Here is a 24,458-nt window from a genome sequence, read left to right on the forward strand (position 1 = left end):
CTGACTTGTAAACCTTATCACAGAACAAGGCTTTCAAGTGATTAATTCTTTTATACACCCACTTAATCCTAAAATAGTTATGGGCATCTTCATGTGCCAGGCCCTGCCCAAGAGCTCAGGTTACTAAAGTGGGGAAGACACAATGACAATGAAGGACCTTAGGTTGCAGCCAGAACTGTATTTCCCAAAGTATCTTTCTTAAAACCTTGCTATTCAAAGTGTGGTCCCCATGGTATTATGTTAGAAATGCTGAATTTCAGGTCCCACTCCTGATCTATTGAATCAAAATCTTTAAAAAGAATCACAGTTTATGGGTATATGCACTAAACTTTAAGAAGTGTATTGCCTTAAAACACATTCTGTGATATGCTCTGTCTTAGTCTGCCTGGCTACTCTAACAAAATACTGTAGACTGGATGGTTTAAACAACAGACATTTATATTTCATCATTCTGGAGGCTGAGAAGTGGGGTTTGTTTCTGTGAGAACCCTCTTCCTTTCTTGCAGATGGCTGCCTTCTTGCTGTATCCTCACATGGTGGGGAGAAAGAAAGCATGCTCTCTGGTCTCTACTTATAAAGACCACTAATCCCATCATGAGGACCCCACCCTTATGACTTCATCTAAACCCAATTACTTCCCAAAGTTCTCACATTTTAATACTCTCACATTGGGAGTTAGGGCTTTAACATATAAATTTTGGGGGACACAAACATTCCTTCCATATAACTCTACTATTAAAAATATTTAATACTCTATTCAAATTCAAAACTTTTGGGTGAAATGAAATTAAAAAGCTTTTGTATTAAATAATTTTCCAGAGGCTTTCTATGGTAGTTTACCATTTTAATTTCCAAGAAGCACATATAGTACATTGTGTTTCCAAAATTTTTGACCAGGGAACCACATTTAATCCAAAATGTTTAATGGAACTAAAATATTGGAGAGTGCTTTTCGGAAAAAATGGGGGTCACATGATTTTTTTTCCTGTTTTTCTCTTTTAACTTTCATATTTACCATGTCAGTGTCTTGTGTCAGAATGTCAAAATGTATTACATGCATTATCTCACTCAATTCTCCTGTAGACTTCCCCAATAAAATACACAATGCTCAGTTACATTTGAATTTCAGACAAATAATGAATGTGTTTTAAGTATGAATATGTCCCAAATATTGCATGGGACATATACTAAAATATATTAGTTTTTTATATGAAATTCAAATTTAACTGGGCTTCCTGTATTTTTATTTTCTAAATCTGGTAACCCTACAGCCTCATAACAACATATGAGGGAGGCAGAACAAGCATTTGTCTTATTGGATTTTGTAAAAGAGAAAACTGATATTCTGCAATGTTAGGAACTGATATTCTGCAAGCCTGTGACTTTCTTCATGTCATGCAATTAGTGAGCTGTAGAGCAAAAATCACATGTAGGCTTTCTCATTTCTAGTCCAGGACTCTAGCTTTCACTGTTTTAGCGTGAGGGATGATTTAAAGATGATGATACTGTGCTCCTAATTACTATAGTTTATTTCAGTATACATTATTTCAGCATATGTTGGAGGCAGAGGGGTTACCTGCTTTTAAATTGATGTTCAAATTATTATAAATATTTTGGGAGAGAAAACTATGTATTCCTGTAAACTAGTGGATCACATATAATTGGAAGAAAGTGTATTTATTTAAATATTGGCTAAATAGGAGTCTCTGTGGGTCTGGAGAAAGTCCAATGAACGTAGCATAAACCATAACATGAATAAGAACTCAATATATATCTTTATTCAATTAAGGAATAGAAAGCTATCTTCCTTAAATGAATTGGGTAACTAGGAATTAATATCATGGTCCACAGGTTAAAACTTTTGACTCTGGGGCTTCCCTGGTGGCGCAGTGGTTGAGAGTCCGCCTGCCGATGCAGGGGACACGGGTTCGTGCCCCGGTCCGGGAAGATCCCACATGCCGCGGAGCGGCTGGGCCCGTCAGCCATGGCCGCTAAGCCTGCGCGTCCGGAGCCTGTGCTCCGCAACGGGAGAGGCCACGACAGTGAGAGGCCCGTGTACCGCAAAAAAAACAAAAAAAACTTCTGACTCTGAAGTCAAATTACTTGGTTTAACCTTGATCTAGCTCTCTTACTCTGTGCCCTTAAGCAAGTTACTTAACTAATCTGTGACTCGGTTTTTCCCCTGTAAAATGGATTTAATCCTTGTAAACAGCTCATATGGTTGTTGTGAGGATTAATGAATTTAATACAAGTAAAGTACTTTACAACAGTGACTGGCAAGTAGTAAACACTCAATAAACTTAAGCTGTTGTGATCATTATTATTTTCCTCCTGCAGCTGCTGAGACCAGCATGTGCCATAATTATTTCAAGTTTCCTCTTACCCCAAATTGCTTTTCTTACTGGTTCCATTAACAGCCGCAATAAATCACATAACTTCAAACAAAGGTTTTCAGGTTTGCCTCAAATGCTCCATCTATTAATAGCTTTCAGTGGCTATAAATGGCAAAAGCCTAGAATGGTGCCCAAGCTGTCAAATTCTGCCCCTAATTCTAAAAATTCAACTAAATACTCTGCTTATACTCACCTACAATGTGATTTTATATAACCATCTCCTAGCTTTTCAAGGTAGAGAGAATTCAGGCAAAGAATCACCTTGAAAACATAAATTTGTCATAAATTCAACCTTTATTTCTAATCTTCATTTAATCAGTGACAGAAGGTTGGAAATTAGAAGCAATAAGATATACAGATAATTTGGAGTTTGTGAGCCTGAGCACGTCAGACTAAGGTTTAAATTCTTTGGACACGTACTCTTAAAAAGAGTCTGGTTATCATAGCCAACTTCTGCAGTCCAGCGTATTTTCCTCCATCTGCCAAGAGTCTGAACGTTTCCTAGGTCTGTGCCCTTTCTTCAGCTGATTGCTCTGCCCAACACTGCTGACTTTAAAATATTCAAACCACTAATGTAATATGCAGCACCTGCAAATACTGTGAAATATTAGCGGAGTGGTAATGAGAATTGACTGCAAGTATAATGACAACAGGTGAAATTATTCATAGCCTGCTCATGTAGAAAACTTAAGATATAAACTCAATGAGCATAAATGGAATAAGTTCATGACAAATATGAAAATACCCCAAACTGCTGAAGTAATAAAAGTAAATATAATAAATCTTTTCTGCAAACATAATAAGGTCCCTAACTGCAAATGTAATAAAACCTATCAACAGCTGCAATATATTTGGAACATATTATTTAGCTTTACAAAGAATTATACCCCCTGCTGGTATGGCCTCAACAATGTCATGCTTTGTCTTTTGCCAATGAGTCCAGATCTATCAGACTACCGGTTGCCCAGTGTATATTAAATATGACAGAACGTTAATACAACCAGGTTTGGATTGAAAATGAAATGCTCAATCCATATGTGCTCTTTGGCCATTCTGCAAGCAGAGCCAAAGGCTGTGGATCTCCCACCAGGGGCTGAAATGCAGCCAGGAAAGCTAAGCATCGGAGGTGAGGAATTGATGAATCGCTGGATAACCTTTTTGTTGCTTGGATATGGTATCTGAATCAGGAAAGTGAGCAGTACGTGGACCAAGGGAATGAGGGGCCGAGGGACTGATGTGAGAAAGAGATATGGGGGTGATGACATTCTGTAAAGATCATTCATGTGCCGGGCAATTTGCTAGATATTTTGTCTCTTTTCTCCCTTCTTTTACTTCCTTCTTTCTTCTCACAATGTAGCACATCTGTTGAGTATCTACTAGTTTATATCCAGGGAGAAAAGAGTAACTAAACTCACTGTCCTTGGCCACTTGAGTCCCTTAAGTCCTGTGGGAGAATCAGAAAGTGGCAATACTAATATAATTACAGTACTAATACAATTCTAATACAAGGCAAATACATCTGTCGCTGGGCAAGAGAAAAGGATCTGGGACAGAAGCCTAAGGAATATCAACATTTAAGGGATGAGCAGGGGTTATATACACATATGTATGGGTCTTGCCGTTTTTTATATACATATAAGTTACTTTTCATCTTGCTTCACCCACTTAATAATATAGCATGGATATCTCTTTAGGTCGATAAAAACAAAACTAGCTCATTATTTTTAAATAGTACATAATATTTCATGCACTGAACTCCCTCAATTAACCAACATTTGGGATATTTTCAGTTTTTCTAACTTCTAATCTTTTGCTGTTCTGCTAGCACCATCCCCTGCCAATAATACTACAGAAAGTATCTTCATATATATTGCTTTGCATACCTGAGCTTTCATTCTGTAATACCGGTAATCGAAAGTGAAAATGTAAAGGCTATGGGATTTTTGTTTTTAATAGATATTGCCAGATTATGCTCCAAAGTATAATATTGATTCATATTCTTACCAGCAATCATGTGTCTATCCATTTCCCACAACTAGTCACTAGACCAGACTTATTTTGCTTTACATTCTTTTCTTTTTTTTTTACAATTAGAGGTAAAATATGTTTTTTCATTATGTCTTCAACTTCCAACTGCTAGTGAGGCCTATGATCTTTGTATTTATTGGCCACTTGAATTTCTTATTCTGTGAATTGCCTATTCATATAATTTCCTTACTTTTTTTTGTATTTTTTTCTTATCAGGGTGTTATGTATATTTGAGATAGTAATCAATTTCCTACAATATGAGTTGCAAATAATTTATCTTATTATTTGATTCTGTTATGGAATCCTTTTTATGTCTATTTTCCTTCGTGACATCTGGATTTCCTCTCACTTTGGTGGGTCTATTCTTTCCCAAAAATGCTATATGAGAGCTCCTAAATTTTTCTAATATATTGTTTTATTTAAAAAATAACTTTAAATATAAATACAAAGCTATAAAATATATTATGTGTAAGTATCTATTTATTATTGACTATTTATGTATATTTATATAATATAATTATTTTACATTAGATAATCATACATTGGATTATTCTGTAAGGAATTTAGTTTTTTTTTTTTCGGTATGCGGGCCTCTCACTGTTGTGGCCTCTCCCGTTGCGGAGCACAGGCTCCGGACGCGCAGGCCCAGCGGCCATGGCTCACGGGCCCAGCCGCTCCGTGGCATGTGGGATTTTCCCGGACCGGGGCACGAACCCGCGTCCCCTGCATCGGCAGGCGGACTCTCAACCACTGCGCCACCAGGGAAGCCCGGAATTTACTTTTTATGTGGCATGTGCTTTGTTTTCTTATAGATGGCTAACCACTTGTGCTGGCTATGAAATAAGCTTCATTTTGCTATTTTACTGAACTATAACTTGTCATACATTCAATCACACTTTCAGGTGGCTCTATTTTGAACTAGTTATTCTGAACAGCTGTCTATACCTACTCAATTGCCATCCTATTTTTATTATAATGGGTTTATTGTAAGTTTTGGCATCTACTTAGGCAAAGTTCCCTTCATATTCCTTTTTTGTTGTTGTTTTGTTTGTCATATCAGATATTTATTCTTTCATATTAACTTCAACATCATATTCAGTTTTAAAATAACAAGAGAGTATTCTAATTTTCTTCAATTTCTAATTATTTTTAGTTCTTTAATACACTTTAGTTTTTAGAACAGTCTTATGGTCACAGCACAGTTGAGCAGAAGTTACACAAATTTCCCAAATTCTAATTTTTAACCTAGAAATTGTGCTTTATTATTCAAAACATGATTGTAAAGTTTTTGAAGTATTTTTTCATCTTGACATATTTAGGTATAAAGTTCATTAATTTCTAAAAGTGGTATGGGAGATCTCAATGTTTTCTGATGTGTAAAATATTTTAATAGCACTGGATTACTTGTTATTTAAAGATTATATAGAACTCATCTATAAAAAATCTAGGCTAATAACTTTATAAGTGGTAATTTTTTAATTAATGCCACTACATTTCATTTGCCTATTTAAAATTTTCTATATCCTTTGAAATCAATTTTGATAATTTATATTTGCTTGGTAATCATCCATTTTTCTTCAAGTATTCCAATTAGTTTTCCTAGTTTTGCACACAGTATTTGTGTTTAAATATTTTTAAACTCTTTTGAATATGTGATTATGCCTTCTTTCTCATTCCTTATTAATATGTATTTTTTTCTCCTTTTTTCTTAATTCAGTTTTGCAATCCTTTAAAAAACCACACTGCAGACTTTAAAAAATAATTTCTACATTTTATTTTTGCTTTCTATGTTTCAATAATCACATCTTATTATTGATGTAAATAACTTCTTTGATTTTTAAAAACAGTAGACAATAGCCGAACTCTTGAATATTGTCAAAAATTATTGACAAATATTGTAACCTCTCCTACTCTAAATATTTATTCAGATAAACTTTTATCTAGTTGTTATGATCACTTATTCATTATTCTATCTTTTTTCCCCTTATTATTGCCTTATTTATTTTTCCAATTATATGTGTATAAACTTCTTAATTTTCATGTCTAATGTAACTAAAGTACAATTAAATTAATTTGCCAGAGTCTAGTCATTTTTTCCCTTGCCTATTTGTGAATTGAATCTACTCCCAGTTATCAGAAATAGCACACAGTACACCAACAAACAATACCATCTAAATCTTTCTCTCTTTTTCTTTTTTTGTTGTTGAATTACTTCCTTAGAATACATTCTCTAATGTCTCTGTGGCAGACAGAATCTTAAGTTTGCCCATGATCTTCACATTCTGTTATTCACAGCCTTGTGTAATTCCCTTCCTTTAAGTGTGGTGGTGGCCTGTTACTTGCTTTTAAACAGTGGAATATGGCAAAGGTGATAGAATGTATGTGATTTTGTGTTTATTATTATGTTACATAAGACTGTAGTGACCATCTCACTAGAGTCTCTCCCTTGGTGGTTCTGAGGAAGCAATCAGCTATGTTGGGGAGCCCCATGTGGCAAGGAACAGTGGGTGGCCTCTAGGAGGTGAGGGCAGCCTCCAGCCAACAGCCAGCAAGAAACTGATGGCCTCCATATCACAACTACAAGGAACTGATCTCCCAACAACTCAAGTGAGCTTGGAAGTGAATCATTTCCCAACCTAGTCTCAGATGAAACCCCAGTCCTGGTTGACACTTCGCAGCCTTGCAAGACCCTAGGAAAGAATCCAGCTGAAGCATGGCCAGATTCCTAACCCACAGAAACTGTGATACAATAGGATGTGTTGTTTTAAGCTGCTAAGTGTGTAGAAATATTGCCTTGCAGCAATAGAAATACAGTAGTATTATCAGGTCATATGGTAACCTTACTCCAACATAGTAAGACATTTTAAAATTTCTCCCCAGAAAGATTGTATGCTCTAAGTACAATCAAAATGCATCAGCACTATAAAAATATATCCATTTCACCACACAATTTCAGATGTTGAATATTTCCATTTGCTAATTTTTGCTGTTATTTGTTCATTTAATTTGTATGTATATATACACACATATGTTCAAGTATACCTATATTGTGAATGTGTAAACAAATCAAATGGTGTGTATATATGTATACATACACACACACGTTTGTTTATTAATGAGGCTGAAAAATTGTCAAGGTTTTTTCTGATATTTGTCTTATCCTTGGTGTGAACTGTCAGCTCCAATACTTTGCCTATTGGCTATGGAAGTTTGGGAATTAATTTAGTATAAATTTTAAATCAGTTCTGCTGTATTTTGTATTGCAAACCTTTGTCACAGCAATCAAAAATTTTCTTCCACTCTGTCCAGGCAATTTCTAAGTCATGAAAATTGTTTTCACTTTCAATAGTCTCTCTGTATGTACCCACCAAATACGGAATTCAATTTAAAAAATAATATAAAGTTAACATTTATTGAGCACTCACTATGTGCCAGACAGTTTCTGCATGGCACAGGGTCCTTATATGTCATGTCCATGATTGTATCTTTAGCACTGTACATAGTGACTGGCATATACTAGTTGCTCAATAAATCATTATTGGATAAAAATAATATCTATTTGAGGGATTAATAAGGGTAGTCAAAGAAGAACCCAACTTGAAAGCAAATGAAAAAGAGAACTCAAGTAGAAACTTCTGAGCACTTGGTCCACTAAAATGTTCCTTGCATGGAAATTACCTTGCATCATACTCTGTGTATCCTTTTGTAATTGTAGAATCACTTTTTAACTTTTACCCTTTCCAAAGTCTAGTGAAGTTGGCATAACAGGTGTATTTAGCTGAACTCAAAATTTAGAGAATTCAAGTAACTTGCTGTATGTCATACGTGGTACCATATGTCAGGATTGTTACAAGAACCCAAATTTCTGACTTTAGTGCTTGTTCCATTATTCATAAGCTATTTAAAACTGCTTATTTTAATATATTTTTCTGTGTAATTGAAGTCTCTCATATTGCTTTTATGTTATTATTTATATTCCACGTATTATGTTCTGTCTCCTCTGCAAGATCATGAGTTTAATTATGGTGGGCACTTGGTCTTAGGTCTCTATTTTAGGTATATGGAAGTCTGTAGATCCGCAATACATAGCTAGGGGAAGGTAGCATAAGTGAATTATACCTGTGATTCAGCTGTCCATACTGTCACACCTTTGAACATCTCAACTCCCTTGTCCACCTTCAGGCATAGACATCATGCAGCTGAATCTGGTGTTAGCCTATGCTAATGATGTGGAACATGGAAAGTACACCATTTGCAATCTCCATCTGATAGAACAGAAATGAATGGGTCATGCTTTGATTTGCAAAGTGCCTTTGGCTAGACCATACATGCTATTTTCTAAGTACCTAGATTATAAAGCACAGGCATAGAAAATTCAGAGACAGCCATACATCAGTGCGAATGACTATACTTCTCTACTGGACCAGTTAAAGGAAAATATATCTGTCTATTATATACCCTCATACAGTTATCTTAATGGCTTTATGGAAGGTTATATTTCTTATATGATCTTTGGTTAAATATCACATATTTCAATGTCTTCACAGTCAATTTTTTGAAAGTGAATCCCCATTTTTTGAGGATATATCTTTGTGAAGGAAATTAACATGGGATTTTGCTTCCTTCTGGATGCTGGGGAGTAAATATGTATTTTCTAGAGATGAAGGAAAGAATAAAGTAGAGGAAGGCATTTGAACAAGGTGAAACAACACAGGCAATGATATAGAAACAAGTTCAGGGAAATTCAAGAAATTAGGTACACCTAGAATTTAGGATGGGTGTAGAGAGATTGAGATGAAGGAAAGGGAAAAAATGAACAACCATGAAAACCACATTAAGAAGTTTGAACCTTCTACAAAAGGCAAAGGTGAACCATCGAAAGCCAGGAGAATAATATACTCCTTTGGTGAATCAGTGTAACTTAAATTACAAGCAGAAGTATTTGCTAATAAATTAAAGAGGCTTCAGGAAGAGGCAGAAATGAGAAAGAGCGATAATGTAGTTGTAGATCATATTTGGAGTGCATCAGAATCCATTGAAACTTACCTTTCATCAGAGGCTTAGTTTTTAAGTCTGTACAATTGAAATGATATATCTTTCAAAATACAGTTATTATGATGAAATACATAAGTGTATATTCATATATGGGAGTAAAATAGGAATTTAGTAACATATTATTAATGTTTTTGTTGTTTTTTTTTAACATGGCACACAAGATTCTGCATGACTTGGCCTCTGCTTTCCTTTGTACCTTTACCGCTCATCATTTCCTACTCCCAAAATGTTAAGTTTCAGCAACATTGAATACAGCTCGTTGTATCTTATATCCATGCCTTTGCTAATTCTATTTTCTCTGGAATAGTTTCTCTGTGGTGTTTCCTTCTCATTCTGAAGTCTCACTGCAGGATTTTAATCCACCTGGAAGGCTTTCCAGCCTTCCCCTCTGATCCTCATACACTTTTTGTGTGTATCTTTAACATACCTTGTATTAAAATTCTCTCTTTATGTTTCTATCTCTTCCACTAGGTATGGTCCCACTGGAGTCTGTGGCAGTGTCATACTCATCATTATAGCCCCAACACTTTGCACATATCTTATCATAACTGCCAACAATTGCTGAATTTAAAAGGTAGACAATTATCCAATAAAAACTGGCTATTGTCCAGATTAAAAAGAAAAGGCCATTTAAATAAGTAAATATTACTGGAGATGAAGAAGAAGTATAAGCTTAAATAAGCACCTAGCAGATGGAATAGAGAACGTTTGGCGCTTCCTTTAAGATTGTAGTTAAAGGAAAGGGAAGAGTTGAGTTTAGCTCATCCTTTCTGGAATGTAGGAATAGGTACTCATGATGCTTTTGCCTGAGATGGGGAATCCAGATGGAAGTGCACATGGGTGGGGCTGTGGATGAGAGATGGTCATGAGACATCTGAGAAAGCACAGGATTTAGATGGAAATGCATCATAATCAGACTTCACTAATGTGATCTGCATTCACCTCTCATTCTGCCTGCGAAGTCCTTCCTCCTATTCTTCATCCTGGTAATTGCTGCCTGTTTTCAAAATTTGACCCTGGTCCCTATTCTCTGGGGAGCTTTGCCTAACTTGCGGGTTGGATGAAAGTGCTCTCCTGCTTGCACATCTCATTTCTCTCTGGCATAGGACTTATCACATTGTCTCAGAGGAGATGCTCAACACTTATTCATTCATTCTTTAATGAAGACTTATGGAATCAATAAGACTGATCTCTTTAAAAATAAAATAGGTTGTTTAGTTCCATAGCACTAAAAGTTAGCCCTCACTGTAAAAATATGAAAGAAACAATATACCCACACAACTCGGAAAGTGCACATCTTTATTACTAATGCCAGATGGATTTTTTTTTCTCAAATCAAGGCCTGCCACAGCACGACATTAAAACAGGTATAATTTTACTTTTAATTTGTATTCCCCATTTCAGAATTACGAGACTTCAGTCTTCTTCAGATTATGTTAAGCTGAATTTGTTTTGCATTAATTGTTTTAAATAAAGGTTCTTGCTTGAGGGTTTCACTGAGTTGGTTGAAAGGAAATTCAGTACTCCAAACCAGCATAGCCCTTCCAACACTGAGAAAATGTTTGTACTTCTTATAAAATTTTAGAAAGAATTGTGTCATGTGGCCGTCACTTTAGGAAGCAACCCTTCTGGAAAGAAATTGTCAGAAATAAGACTCTTCAAGTGTCTCTCAGTAAAAGATGTTGCCCACTCTGGGCATGAGAATTTCACGGTCATGGTTTTGAGTGCATCTATCTGGTTTCAACGTCTTTCCATAACAGGAAGGCAGAGTTGTTCAAAGGGGCTTTAGAAAGATAAAAGCGTTACTTAAGAAAACTGAACATGTTCAAAACATACACAGTTTAACATACATCTACATAGAGGTCTATATGTACGTATATAGCTGTAAGGAATATATTATAGGGATTTGAGGCAAACATCATTTTTTAAAAACATTCACTAAATATAGCTGGATAATTGTTCTACAATGGTTCAGATTTCTTTTCTTTTCCTTTTAGTTTCGTGTATCATAATGAGGATGATTCAGACATTATCCACCCACAGGTATGTGGTAACAGTAAGAATCATATAATTCAAATCATATAAATCAAATATATCACATATTGCAGTGCCTGGACAAAAGTATGTGTTCAACAAATATTCTTTCTTCTGCTTAACACTCCAATGATATAATAGTGACTACGTTGTGAATGTGATAAAGTACTAATTTAGCTTTTGGTAAGTATGTTTCACACAGTGGTTTTTCTTTCATGGTAGTATCACTAGAAAATGTGAGAGGATTTAAGTTCTAGCCATCATGGAGATCTATATATCTGCTAGTTATTGATCCAGCTTACAGAAAGACACAGAGAGCCTAAATTGTGCTGAGCAAATGATTTTTTAAAACACAATTACATTTCTTTGGCTAGGGGCTCTGGTACAGTAATTACTTTTCTTCAAAAGAAACTTCTTAGCCCATCACAATAGCAACAGACCTAATAAAGCCAAATCGATCCCCGAAGTTATTGGAGCTGATCTTCTAGCTGATAGAAGCTATTTCCTTCAGTCGAAAAGGAACACATCTCGGCCTTTATTTCCTTGTTATAAAATTCAAATAAAGTATTTGGTAGCATTTCGCTACAAAACCCTGCATGCTGTGTCTCTTTCAAGCATTTCTAAGTGTACTTACAAGTTCTTTGATTTTGGAGTAAATTTCTCCCTGAACTTTAATTTGTTATCATCATTGTTCAGGTGACTGAAAATGTCTAAGGCTACCTTATAAATTGAATGGGATTGAGTATAAGATATATGGGAATCTTGCTACCACATTGCTGACAGAGGCAGTGTTGGAACTAGTATTCTGAAAATGCCCATACACCTGAGTAGGACCCTAAGCTCAGGAATTCCACTTGCTCTAATGGCTGATAATGGAAAAGAAACTTGGTAAGTGAGACACAAAGTTTAAAAGGTTTATCAGGTTTATTGGGGCTAGGATGAGAGTAGAGAGAAGGCAAGTGAGGCCACTGAGGTGCAATATTTAAGAAGCTCCCTCTCAGGGTCCTTCAAGTCCCTCACTTGCTTCACCCCAGTCCTGACCAATTTCTCAAGATATTTTGTGATTCAGGAAAACAATGGTGGAGGACATTCCAAACTAGAGATTACAATAATGAAAATTAATATTCTTTTATGTGTTCACTGTAAAGAAACATCAACCCTGTGTTTTATTTTTCATTATCACATTTTTTCCTCTCTGCAATACTATGAGATAGATACAGATATCTTTACTTTGAAGATGAGAAAACTGAGGTACAGAGAAATAAATGTATTTATCCAAGCTCTCACAGAAAGTTTAAGATACAGCTAGAATTAAAACACAGATGCATCAGAGAACTGGGATTCAAAGCCAGGTTGGAGGACTCACTACATTTTAAGTGAAACTGTAAAGCACATTTCCCATGCAAGCAGGAGGCCAGAGTGACAGTCTAGGACAAGATCAGGATAAGGCTTATCTGTGGTAGCTGAGTCTGTAGTTTAAAAAATTGAAAAAAACATTGTGAAGATGGTGGAACTGGAACTGTATTTGTTAGGGCTGTCATAACAAAATACCACAGGCTGAATGGCTTCACAAACAGATACTGATTTTCTCACAATTCTAGTGGTTGCAAATCCAAGATTGTTGCCAGATGTGGTTTCTCCTCCTGACACCTCTTTCCTTGGCTTTTCCTATTTTTCCTTTTTTTTTTACTTTTTACATGGCCTTTCCTCTTTGTTTTCATTCCCCAGGCGTCTTTTCTATTTACAAGGACACCAGTCCTATTGGATTAGGGCCCCACCATTATGACCTCATTTCACTTTACCTTTCTAAAGGCCCATCTCCAGATACAGTCACACTGGGGTTAGGATTTCAATCTATGAATTTTGGGTGGATACAGTATGGTCTATAAGAGGTACATAGAGACAATCTCACTCCTATCGTCCAGTATTGTCTAGTATCAGCCAGGATAGGCTAGGCTCTGATGTAGTAACAAGCAACCTTAAAATCTTAGTGAATTAATGCCATAAATGTTTTACTGTGTTCATGCTATAGGCACAGTATGGCTTGGCAGGGGAGCTATTCATGTGCTTTCTCAGGGACCCAGGATGTGAGAGCTTTATCTTGACACAAGCTTTATCAGCTTGGAGACTGGAAAAAGAAAACTTGGAGAACTGTGCACTGATTTTTAACACTTCTACTTACAGGTGACACATCTCACTTCCTTTCACATTACAATGGCCAAAACAAACCATATAGCTATGCTTAAATGGAAAGGAGACAGAAAGTTACAGTCCTAGTAGTATGTGTCTGGAAGAAGTTCAGGGTGCTAGCCTGAGAAGCGAGAATTATATCTTGAACAAATGTCTGCTGTTTCCTTGGTGGTGAGGCAGCTTTAAGGATGTAGGCTGTCTCATATAATTTTTACTTGTTTATTTGGTTTGGTTTTGGTTTAGAGAGGCAATTTATAATTTGTATTGCAAGATATTTGGCATTTCTGGCCATGCCCAATAAAAGCCAGTAACTCCTTATTGTGAGAACAAAAATCACCCCTTACATTTTCAAACCCCCTGAAAGAGGGGGCTGTGGGCTAGAAGAACCAACTACTGGGATACAAAATACTGTAATTTAGGAATGTTCACTAACACCCAAGGCTTGCTCCTCAATCCCAGAGCTTAGGTCTATTTGTCAGTGAAAGCAACCAGAATTCACTTGCTCACAAATATCACTCATTTTTGAACAAAAGAAATGGGAATGGAGTGAAGACATCAAAATATGTCTACCAAGAGTCAGGTACTAGGGTGTAAATAATTCTGTAAGAGATATGATGTCAGGGAAACCAACAGGAGGAAGGGAGAGAATATAGACCAAAGGGAACAAAGCAGGATTTGGTGTAGCCCTGACAGCTACAGAATTTGCAGGGAGAAATCTGCCTAAATGCCTGCAACGTTTGGACTTACTAAGCAGACCTAAATACTAATTACAACAAATCATGAATACAACAATTTGAAGAAACCATGTGGAAACATTAAGTTGTGTCTGTTATGGTCTGCATATATAAGTAGGGAAACATATTGCTGACTATGGCCAGCATCAAAACTAGTGAAATTTACAGATTTTAATACCTCATTTCACTGTTGTTTTGCAGCAGTAAAATACGTTTGCAATTACGTAGCTTCGAGTATTTCTTATGGAAAATTACGTTTTCTTAACATAATGACCTTTCAAGTTGTGGTAATACTCATTTTAATTTCAAAACTGTTTATACCACTTACAGTTAGTGCCTTATGATCTATAACTTCTATTTTATGGGCTCTTGTTCTGTATTTTGTGGTATAAATATTTCCCCCTTAATATAATTTTTTTAAATGATACTGGTATAAATATGTCAAAGGAAGAGGCAAAATTAATATATTTTGTATTTCTATACACTGTAAAAACATGACAAATGAACAGAAATACAGAAAATATTATAAAATGAAGGAAATTTATTTAGATAGTTCAATAATTCCTATATAAAACATTAATATATTTTATCTATAAAAATAATAACCAGATAAGAATCACAATAGGAGGACAGTTTCCACATACAATTATAATAAAAAGATAAACTGCCTAGGAATAGACTTAAGAGATATGCATGATTTATATAAAGATAAATTTTTAAAATTCTATTGAGGAACATAAATGAAGTTTTAAGTAATTGAATACTTTTGTACTGGAAGATTCAATGTAGTAAACATTTAAATTCACACAAAATTCATCTCAAATCTCAGTGCAATCTCAAAACACAATTAGATTTTATTGAAAATAAACATAGGACAATAGCTATGAAAATAATGAGAAAAATAATAAGGAGAATATATTACACCAAATATTGAAATCTCTATGGTTATATATTTATTGGAGATACAGTTCTGAGGGATACATGCCCTCACAGATCGCAATCTATCCATGAAAAAAGTGGATGTTACTGATAATGTACATGATTTTACATGAGTATTTTCATCACATATTCATTAGCCTTCTGAGTATATTGTTTGGATACTTGTTTTAATTCTCTACTTCCTTTTAGGCTAATATCAAATTCTCATTAAACTTTTTTTGTAACAGAAATTTATGCCCTATTTTTAAATTTGATTTTTTATCTTTAGGCTATAGACTATAAATTAAATGTTTCTATTTATACATTTTAATTTCAGAAAATTTCTTTACCTAAATTTGTAATTATGTGCATTAATTGCATATACATTTAATAAAACACTAAACTTTTAGAAAGAAGAAAATAATTTCTTATAAGCTACCCTCTGTCGATGTACACTTTTATTATTTTGGTGTGACTTTATTCCTTTTTTTTACATGGTAACTACCATATAGGAACTGGCTGTTCTTTAAGGTTTGAAAAAACTGAGAAAAAATCTTGTGGACCTCTCGAGTTTTGAATATTAATATCAAATAATTCTTTAATAATTTGTTCAAATTACCATCATGTATTTTTCCAGTAAGTTCTTCTATTTTTTCTTCCTGGATAAATTTTGTTACATGTACCTTAGAAATAATGGATTTTATAAATATATAAAATTATAATATTTTCCGTATTGTCATATTCTTTTTTTAACTCATAAATACTCTTTTTTTTTTTTTTTTTGCGGTACGTGGGCCTCTCACTGTTGTGGCCTCTCCCGTTGCGGAGCACAGGCTCCGGAGGCCATGGCTCATGGACCCAGCCGCTCCGCGGCATGTGGGATCTTCCCGGACCAGGGCACGAACCTGTGTGCCCTGCATCAGCAGGCGGACTCTCAACCACTGCGCCACCAGGGAAGCCCCATAAATACTCTATTTTTAAAGTAGTTTTAGATTCATAGCAAAATTGAGGAGAAACTGTAGAGTTCCCACATACTCCCTGACCCCGCACATGCATATCAATATCCCTAACTAGAGTGGTGCATTTGTTACAACTGAAGAACCTACACTGACACGTTATTATCATCCAAAGCCTGTAGTTTATATTAGGGCTCATTCTTGGTGTTACGCATTTTACGGGTTCTGACAAATGAATAATGACATGTGTTCACCGTTATAGTATCCCACAGAATAATTTGATACCCTAAAAATTCTTCTATTCATTTTTTTTATCTCTCCTCTAGCTCCTGCAACCACTGAATTTTTTACTGAGAGTAAAGAGTTTTGCTCTTCCTAGAATGTCATACAGTTGGAGTCATACAGTATGCAGGCTTTTCAGATTGGTTTCTTTCACTTAGTAATATGCATTTAAGTTTCCTTTATGTCTTTTCATGCCTTGATAGCTCAGTTCTTTTTAATACTAAGTAATATTCCATTGTCTGGACATATCACAGTTTATCCACTCACTTACTGAAGGACATCTTAATTGTTTCCAAATTCTGGCAATTATGAATAAAGCTGCTATAAACATTCCTGTGGAGATTTTTGTATGGACATAAGTTTTCAGCTCCTTTGGGTAAAAATGTCAAGGAGTATGATTGCTGGATCATATGGTAAGAGTATGTTTAATCTTGTAAGAAACTGCCAGACTGTCTTCTAAAGTTGCTGTACCACTTTGCATTCCCACCAGCAATGTATGAGAGTTCCACATCCTCCTCAGCGTTTGGATTGTTAATGTTCTGAATTTTGGCCACCTCTAGTAGGTTTGTAGTGATATCTCATTGTTGTTTTAATTTTTAATTAATTACTATCAATTCCCTAAAGACATATGATGTTGAACATATTTTCATAGGCTTATTTGCCATATCTATACCTTCTTTGGTGAGATATCTGTTCAGGTCTTTTGCCCAGTTTTTAGTTAGGTTTTTCATTTTCTTATTGTTGATTTTAAGAGTTCTTTGTATCTCTTGGATAACAGTCTTTTATCAGATATACGACATACTTGCAAATATTTTCTCCCAGTCTGTGACTTGTCTCAATCTTTTGAGAGTCCTTCATAGAGCAGAAATTTTTCATCTGAATAAGGTCCAACTTATCAATTATTTCTTTCATTGACTGTGTCTTTGATCTTGTAAAGAGCATTGCAATATCCCCAAATATCTAGATTTGCTCCTATGTTATCTTCTAGGAGTTTTATATTTTTGCACTTTACCTTTAGGCCTATGATCTATTTTGAGTTAATTTTTTGTGTGGGGGGAAGGTTTGTGTCTAGATTAGTTTGTTTACTGGCAGATGTCCAGTTGTTCCAGCACCATTTGTTGAAAGGGCTATCTTTTCTGCATTCTATTGCCTTTGCTTCTTTGTCAAAGAGCAGTTGACTATATTTATACAAGTCTATCTAACTCTAGGCACTCTACTCTGTTATATTTATTTACTTGTTTATTCTTTCACTAGTATACAGTGTTTTGGTTAGTGTAGTTTTATAATAAGTGTTGAAGTCAGGTTGTGTCAGTCCTCCAACATTGTTCTCCTATAATATCGTGTTGTCTGTCGTAGATCTTTTGTTTCTCCGTGTAAACTTTAGAATCAGTTTATTGATATTCACAGAGTAACTGGTTGGTATTGTGATTGAAATTGCATTGAATCTATACAACAGTTTGAGAAGAACTGACATTTTCACAATATTGAGTATTTCTATTCATTCATACGTAACATCTCTCCATTTATTTAGTTCTTTGATTCTATTTGTCATATTTTTGTAGTTTTCCTTATATAGATCTTATACATATTCTGTTTGATTTGCACTTGAGCATTTCATGTTTTGAGGTGCTAAAATAGATGGTATTGTGGTTTAAGTTTAAAATTCTACTTGTTTATGGCTGATATGTAAAAATGTGATTGTGTTTTGAATATTAACCTTGTATCCTGCCACTTTGCTAGAATCGCTTATTAGTTCCAGGAGTCATATCCATTTTTACTAAATTTGTGTTTTTTCTTCTTGGTTTCCCCAGAATTACTAGAACTGTAACTATTTTCTTTCCTTAATCTAAAAATTTAGCACTAGGCATTTAAAAACATATTCAGTTTTCTAATTCACTAATTGCTGTTTTCTCTCTTTAAAATATTTTCTTCCATTTTATTCTTCCATTGATTTTATGCTAATTTAACTTAAATTTTGGTCTGAATGATCACATCCAATATTCTCTTCCTGCCTTTTTTAGTTACAAAAATATTTATGCAATTTGATTTGACACTGAGTACAACCTTATATGTGTCTTATTCCTAGGCTGCAATCGATTAGTTGTGGAGTCATATGACTGAGAAACTTACTAGCTCTGTCACTCTGGACATGAAAAATGAGACAATAGCATCTTCCACAGAAGGTAGTTGTAACGATTAAATAAAATAATTAATGGAAAAGACTGACTAGAATATTGGGTATATAATATACACACAATGGGATATTAGCCACTAAAAAGAATGAAGTCTTGTCATTTGCAACAGCATGAATGAACATAAAGGGTATTATGCTAAGTGAAATCAGTTATACAAAGACAAATACTGTATGATTTCACTTAAATGTGAAATCTAAGACACAAAATAAATGAACAAACTTAACAAAACAGAAACAGACTCACAGATACAGAGAGCAAACAGGTGATTGCCAGAGGGGAAGGGGGTAGGGGAATGAGTGTATATATTTGATAGATGTTTTTGGATATATATTTATTTAGGTTCAAAATTTTAGAAGCCTCTACTAAAACAGACTTACAAGTTATTTTATTCAAATTAATTGTCTTTAGTTTTATTGTCTATTCTGTCAGTAAATGACAAATATAGGGAGTTCATAGAGATAAAACTATCTGATAAGGTCTAAATTTCTTCCAGTGTCATCATTCTATTTTCAAGACAAGTTGTTTTTCTATATCTAGATGCTATGAAATTCATGAGACATATTTGAAATAATTTCATTATGGAGTGTGTGGAATACAGCTAAACCCATTTTTTTGTGTATTATCTATGGCTGCTTTCACATTACAATGCCAAAGCTGAGTAGGTGAGACAGATAATGGCCTGTAAAACCTATAATATTTACTATTTGTTCTTTTACAGGGAAAAAAATTCCCTACATTGTATATCACTTTGGAAACAGCAGTAGTTGGCACCTTCTATATGATATATTACATTCTTTATCTTGCTAAACAAGGGTAACATTTTTGGGGGAGGTAAAATTTGTAGGCTCAAATGGAACCAGGAATGGTGAAAGACAGACTAGAGGTCCACAAGAAGAATAATTACTGTAAGAAGGTATCTATCTATCTATCTAGATCTAGCTGTAGATTAGATATATATCAGGAAGAGAGCTGTCTGGATTTTTTCATTCGGATCGTCTTCCTGAGGATGTAAGCCCTCTCAACATATTTTTAAAACAGGGGCTGAGCCCATTAGAGGGTGATTTGATGGTTTTGTTTGCATAGAGGAGATGGAAGAAGGAAAGGAGTTGTAGATAGAATTTATGAAAAAGTTTTAAATAAATTTTAGGATTAATTGAATCTTCACAATAATTTTTAATTATAAATTGCAATCCTATGAAAAAATATGATAACAGGCCATCTAAACTATTTTCCTTGAGTTTCCCTAAAAGTGAAGATTTTCCCAGAGAGATAGCCACTTGAGATGCCCTGCTCCCCTGACCACAGTGCAGATTTTGAAATACTAGTGTTGTATCTCCATTTATTTCAAGAGGTTTTAGAACATATTTTAAAATGGTCAAGAGAGAGTTGATTTGAAATAACTTTAATTTAAAAAGAAATACATGAAATATAGCAATTTTAGGAAAGCCTGGGTATGACATTTAGTTAAATAAACAGAAAAAATCAAATAATCACAGAGTCAAGCAACATGAGCTCAAAGAACAACAGATAGTATTTACCGTAAAAAGGAAGAAAAAACCACAACTCTTCTTGTAACATGTTTGTTTAAACTATCTATGCAAAATCAGAGCACTTACTGTTTCTGATTATTTTGGCACACAATCATATTCAGTCTTATTACATAACAGTATTATTGTTGTCTTGCAGAATAACTCCTAGATTATTACTATTGATGAAATAATATCTTGTTTTAAGACCTAGATTCAGACTTTTTGAGACAAGGGGCAGAGTTTCTCCCGTTGCGGAGCACAGGCTCCGGATGCGCAGGCTCAGCGGCCATGGCTCATGGGCCCAGCCGCTCCGCGGCATGTGGGATCTTCCCGGACCGGGGCATGAACCCGTGTCCCCTGCATCGGCAGGCGGACTCTCAACCACTGCGCCACCAGGGAAGCCTGGGGCAGAGTTTTTAATATGCGCAAATTCTCCAGCCATGAATTGTAATAAAACACAAAAGCTGATAGTCATCCTAGATACTACTTATAATACTCTACTTGCTTAAGTAATATAGCCTCGCTGTGGCTGGTTTCCTTGTGTAACAGGGCTATGTCAATGAGAAAGCATGATCTCTTCTTTCATGAGCTTACATTCTGGTGGAAAATTTAGATTCTACATGAATACACAAATAGACAGCATTTCCGTAAGTAATGATAAAGAGCTGGGGAAAACAAAAACAAAAGCAGTGACACTATGGTGTGATAGCTATACTAGAGAGAGAGTGCAGTTTCTGAATGAGTGCTCAGGAAGGGTTAGATCCAATTAATGAAAAGGAAACAGACTCAAGATGAGAGGCGGGACTTCCCTGGTGGTGCAGTGGTTAAGAATCCGCCTGCTAATGCTGGGGACACGGGTTCGAGCCCTGGTCCGGGAAGATCCCACATACCATGGAGGAGCTAAGCCCGTGCGCCACAACTATTGAGCCTGCGCTCTAGAGCCCGCAAGCCACGACTACTGATCCCGTGAGCTGCAACTGCTGAAGCCCGTGAGCCTAGAGCCTGTGCTCTGCAACGAGAAGCCACCGCAGTGAGAAGCCCGCGCACCGCTATGAAGAGTAGCCCCTGCTCGCTGCAACTAGAGAAAGCCCTCATGCAGCAATGAAGACCAATGCAGCCAAAAATAAATAAATAAATTTATTAAAAAAAAACAAAAAGAAGATGAGACGAAAACATCTTTCAGACACAATAAAGAGTAAGCGTGAAGTTCCTGAGGCAAGAGCCAGATCCACCTGCTCCAGCAATGGCCAAAGTTTGCTGTGGCTTGAGTTGAGCATGGTTGACTAGGGCAGGTAGCAGCTCTTCGATACAGTGTTGGAAGGATATATGGGGAAGATATTGGAACCAGGAAGCAAACTGATCTGATTTTCACTTTAAAGAATAATTTAACTACTAGTAGAAAATGGCTATTAGGATGCAAAGAGCGAAAACAGGGACCAGTTAGGGGCCTGTTATTAAGAGTCTTGGCTAGGAATAAAGATGGCTTGAATGTTGGTGATTTTATTAGGTTTGGGCAAAATGGGTGGGCCCAGGGCATGTTTTAGAAAAAGACCCTTGTCAACCTTACTGCACTGTGGAAATGTACTATTATTACAGTTAATGAACATTAATAAATTCATCTCAAAAATTAATTACTTAAGCCCCTTCCCATTTTTTTTAATAAGCTCACCACTATGTACATTGCTATTCAATAGCAATGTTTTAATTTTTGCCCGGTCCTTTCTCAATATAAGAAACTAGCATCTGATAAAATAAGATCCAGGTACATAGTTGCTACTTGATAAATATTTGCCATGTTAATGACTGCATAAATAAAATATGACAGACTTGCTACAAGGGTATTGGGTCAAGGAGATATTTGAATGAATGAAACATAGATTGAAGAAGTTTATTGTTACAAGATAAAATCGGTTGACAGTCTCTTCATTTCAGGATGGGAATTTTTATAATGTCACTGACCCTGGGATATATTTTTACATGAAATTTCTGGGCAGCATTGGGCTTAATCTGTTAGCATGAAATAATGTATATAAATGAGCTTCAAAAAGAGCAAAGCTTTGTGTCAATAATAGTAAGAATTGTTATCATTTATTTTCTGACCCCTATGTGTCAGATCTCATGCTAGGCATTTGCACATACATTAACTTGTTTAATTCTCACAAAAATCATAGAGGAAAGACAATATCCCCTTGTTTTCAAATTGAGGGATCTGCTACTCAGAAATTTTATTTAACAGGTGGATGAAGGATAAAGCTTTCAAATTCTGATCTGACTAGTTTCATTGCCTCGATAAAGGGGGACATTGATATTTTGATTTTGAAATAAATATTGACACACAAATATCAAGTACATTGTTGATTTCTTTGGAGAATGTCTTAGAAATTATGTTACATATGCTTCTAAAATAATCATAGAATTACAGATTTTAGAGATTTAGAGGTAGATCTCTGTATGACCAGATATTTCTTTATATGTAATTCCTTGCTTGACTTTCACATGCTCGAGGTCATTGGAAAGCAAAGCTAGGATTCAAATCCAATTTGGTGCTCTTCCGACCATAGCATACTGATACAGAATTTGACATTTGGTTCATCTCTGTGTTTATAAGAAGACTAAGATAAAAGACCCAGAGAAATCTATGAAAGGGCTCATTTTGCCATTGGTGAAAAGAATTTGTGGTTTACTTGGAAGAAAAAGATGACGTGATAGCAGTAACAAATAGCTTTGGCTTTAAAAAAAATTGTAAGCCCTACGAAGTGCCTAAAAATAATGAAACAATACGCTTAGCATTATCATGAGAGTGCATGCTCTGATGTACAGAAAATATAGAAATTAAAGGGAAGCTGTTGGATGTCAATGGCAAACTTTGCCGATGTCAGCAGTGTCAGTAGCAGCAACCACTAGAATGCATGACAGGGAAAGTGGGAGGACTTGATAAACAATAGAAAGATTATTGCATCGAACATTTTAGAAATTTCTCAAATGGAGAAGAGATTTTCATACCCCTGATTTGTTCACTTCAAAATGGTCCCCAAACACCCAGGCTGTTTTTGCACTCTCCCTCATACACTGTGACCTCTGAGTCAAAAGGAACACCCACGGAGAAACATAAACCTGGGGAGGGTAGGTTCATCCAGCCAGGATACATAAATAATCTAAATGTTTACTCTGAACCCATCCAGAACAACACATTCAGAACGTCTCCTGCCCTCACCAAATTCCTCAGAAGTGACCAGTCTGTACTATGTAATTAAGACAACTGGACTCGGCGGCGACCACTGCGCAGGTCGGACCTCGTTCGCTCGTAACTCGCTCCGCTTCCTGGGCAGCCATGTCTGACAAGCCTATGGCTGAGATTGAGAAATCCGATAAGTCGAAACTGAAGAAAACAGAAACGAAAGAGAAAAATCCACTGCCTTCACAAGAAACGATTGAACAGGAGAAGCAAGCAGGCGAGTCGTAATGAGGCGTGCGCCGCCAATATGCACTGTACATTCCACGAGCATTGCCTTCTTATTTTACTTCTTTCAGCTGTTTAACTTTGTAAGATGCAAAGAGGTCGGATCAAGTTTAAATGACTGTGCTGCCCCTTTTCACATCAAAGAATGGAGAACTACTGACAACGAAGCCCGCGCCTGCCTCCCATCCGCCTGTCTGGCTGGCAGGGAAGGAAAAGAACTTGCATGTTGGTGAAGGAGGAGGCTGGGTGGGACGACAGTGAAATCTAGAGTAAAGAGCAAGTTGGTCCAAGGTGTCCTGCGGGCTGTAAAATGCAGTTTAATCAGAGTGCCATTTTTTTGTTGTTGTTGTTCTAATGATTTTAATTACTGGAATGTACAATTTTTTTAATATGCAAATAAAAAGTTTTAAAACCTAAAAAAAAAAAGACAACTGATTTCTCAGAAGAATGGCATTGAATACATCAATTACAATTTTCTTTAAATGAGGGTTAGTTCTTATCTGTCTCAGATAGACAAAGCCATAGTTTTGTCACGGGTTTCAAATGAATCCAGAGTATCCACTGACATGACCAGAAGCTCTGGATACTAATCACACCCACGGTGATAAAAGGAATGGGCCACGAAAATATGAAAAATAAGGTCATGTAGATAGGCTATAATTTATTATGTGCACAACATTAGGA

The 24,458-nt window shown here is 35.7% G+C and overlaps 1 protein-coding gene across 6 annotated transcripts in view; it reads left to right on the top strand.

Moving 5' to 3' along the window:
• Positions 1–24,257, top strand: part of LOC307185307 (thymosin beta-4-like) — a 412,489-nt gene extending 388,232 nt beyond the window's left edge. For 3 of the 6 annotated variants that reach the window (XR_013827953.1, XR_013827954.1, XR_013827955.1), the window contains 2 exons: positions 11,474–11,519; positions 23,497–23,608. Coding sequence is in view for 2 of the 6 variants with exons in the window: in XM_079919369.1 (XP_079775495.1) it covers positions 23,646–23,777 (132 nt within the window). In the remaining 4 variants the exon portion in view is untranslated. Of the gene's footprint in view, positions 1–11,473; positions 11,520–18,676; positions 18,774–23,496 lie in introns of all 6 variants that reach the window. The other 3 variants (XR_013827956.1, XM_079919369.1, XM_079919370.1) reach the window with 3 other exon arrangements.
• The last annotated feature ends 201 nt before the right edge of the window (positions 24,258–24,458 follow it).

Source organism: Stenella coeruleoalba (assembly GCF_951394435.1).
Source record: "Stenella coeruleoalba genome assembly, chromosome: 4".
Lineage (NCBI taxonomy): Eukaryota > Metazoa > Chordata > Mammalia > Artiodactyla > Delphinidae > Stenella > Stenella coeruleoalba.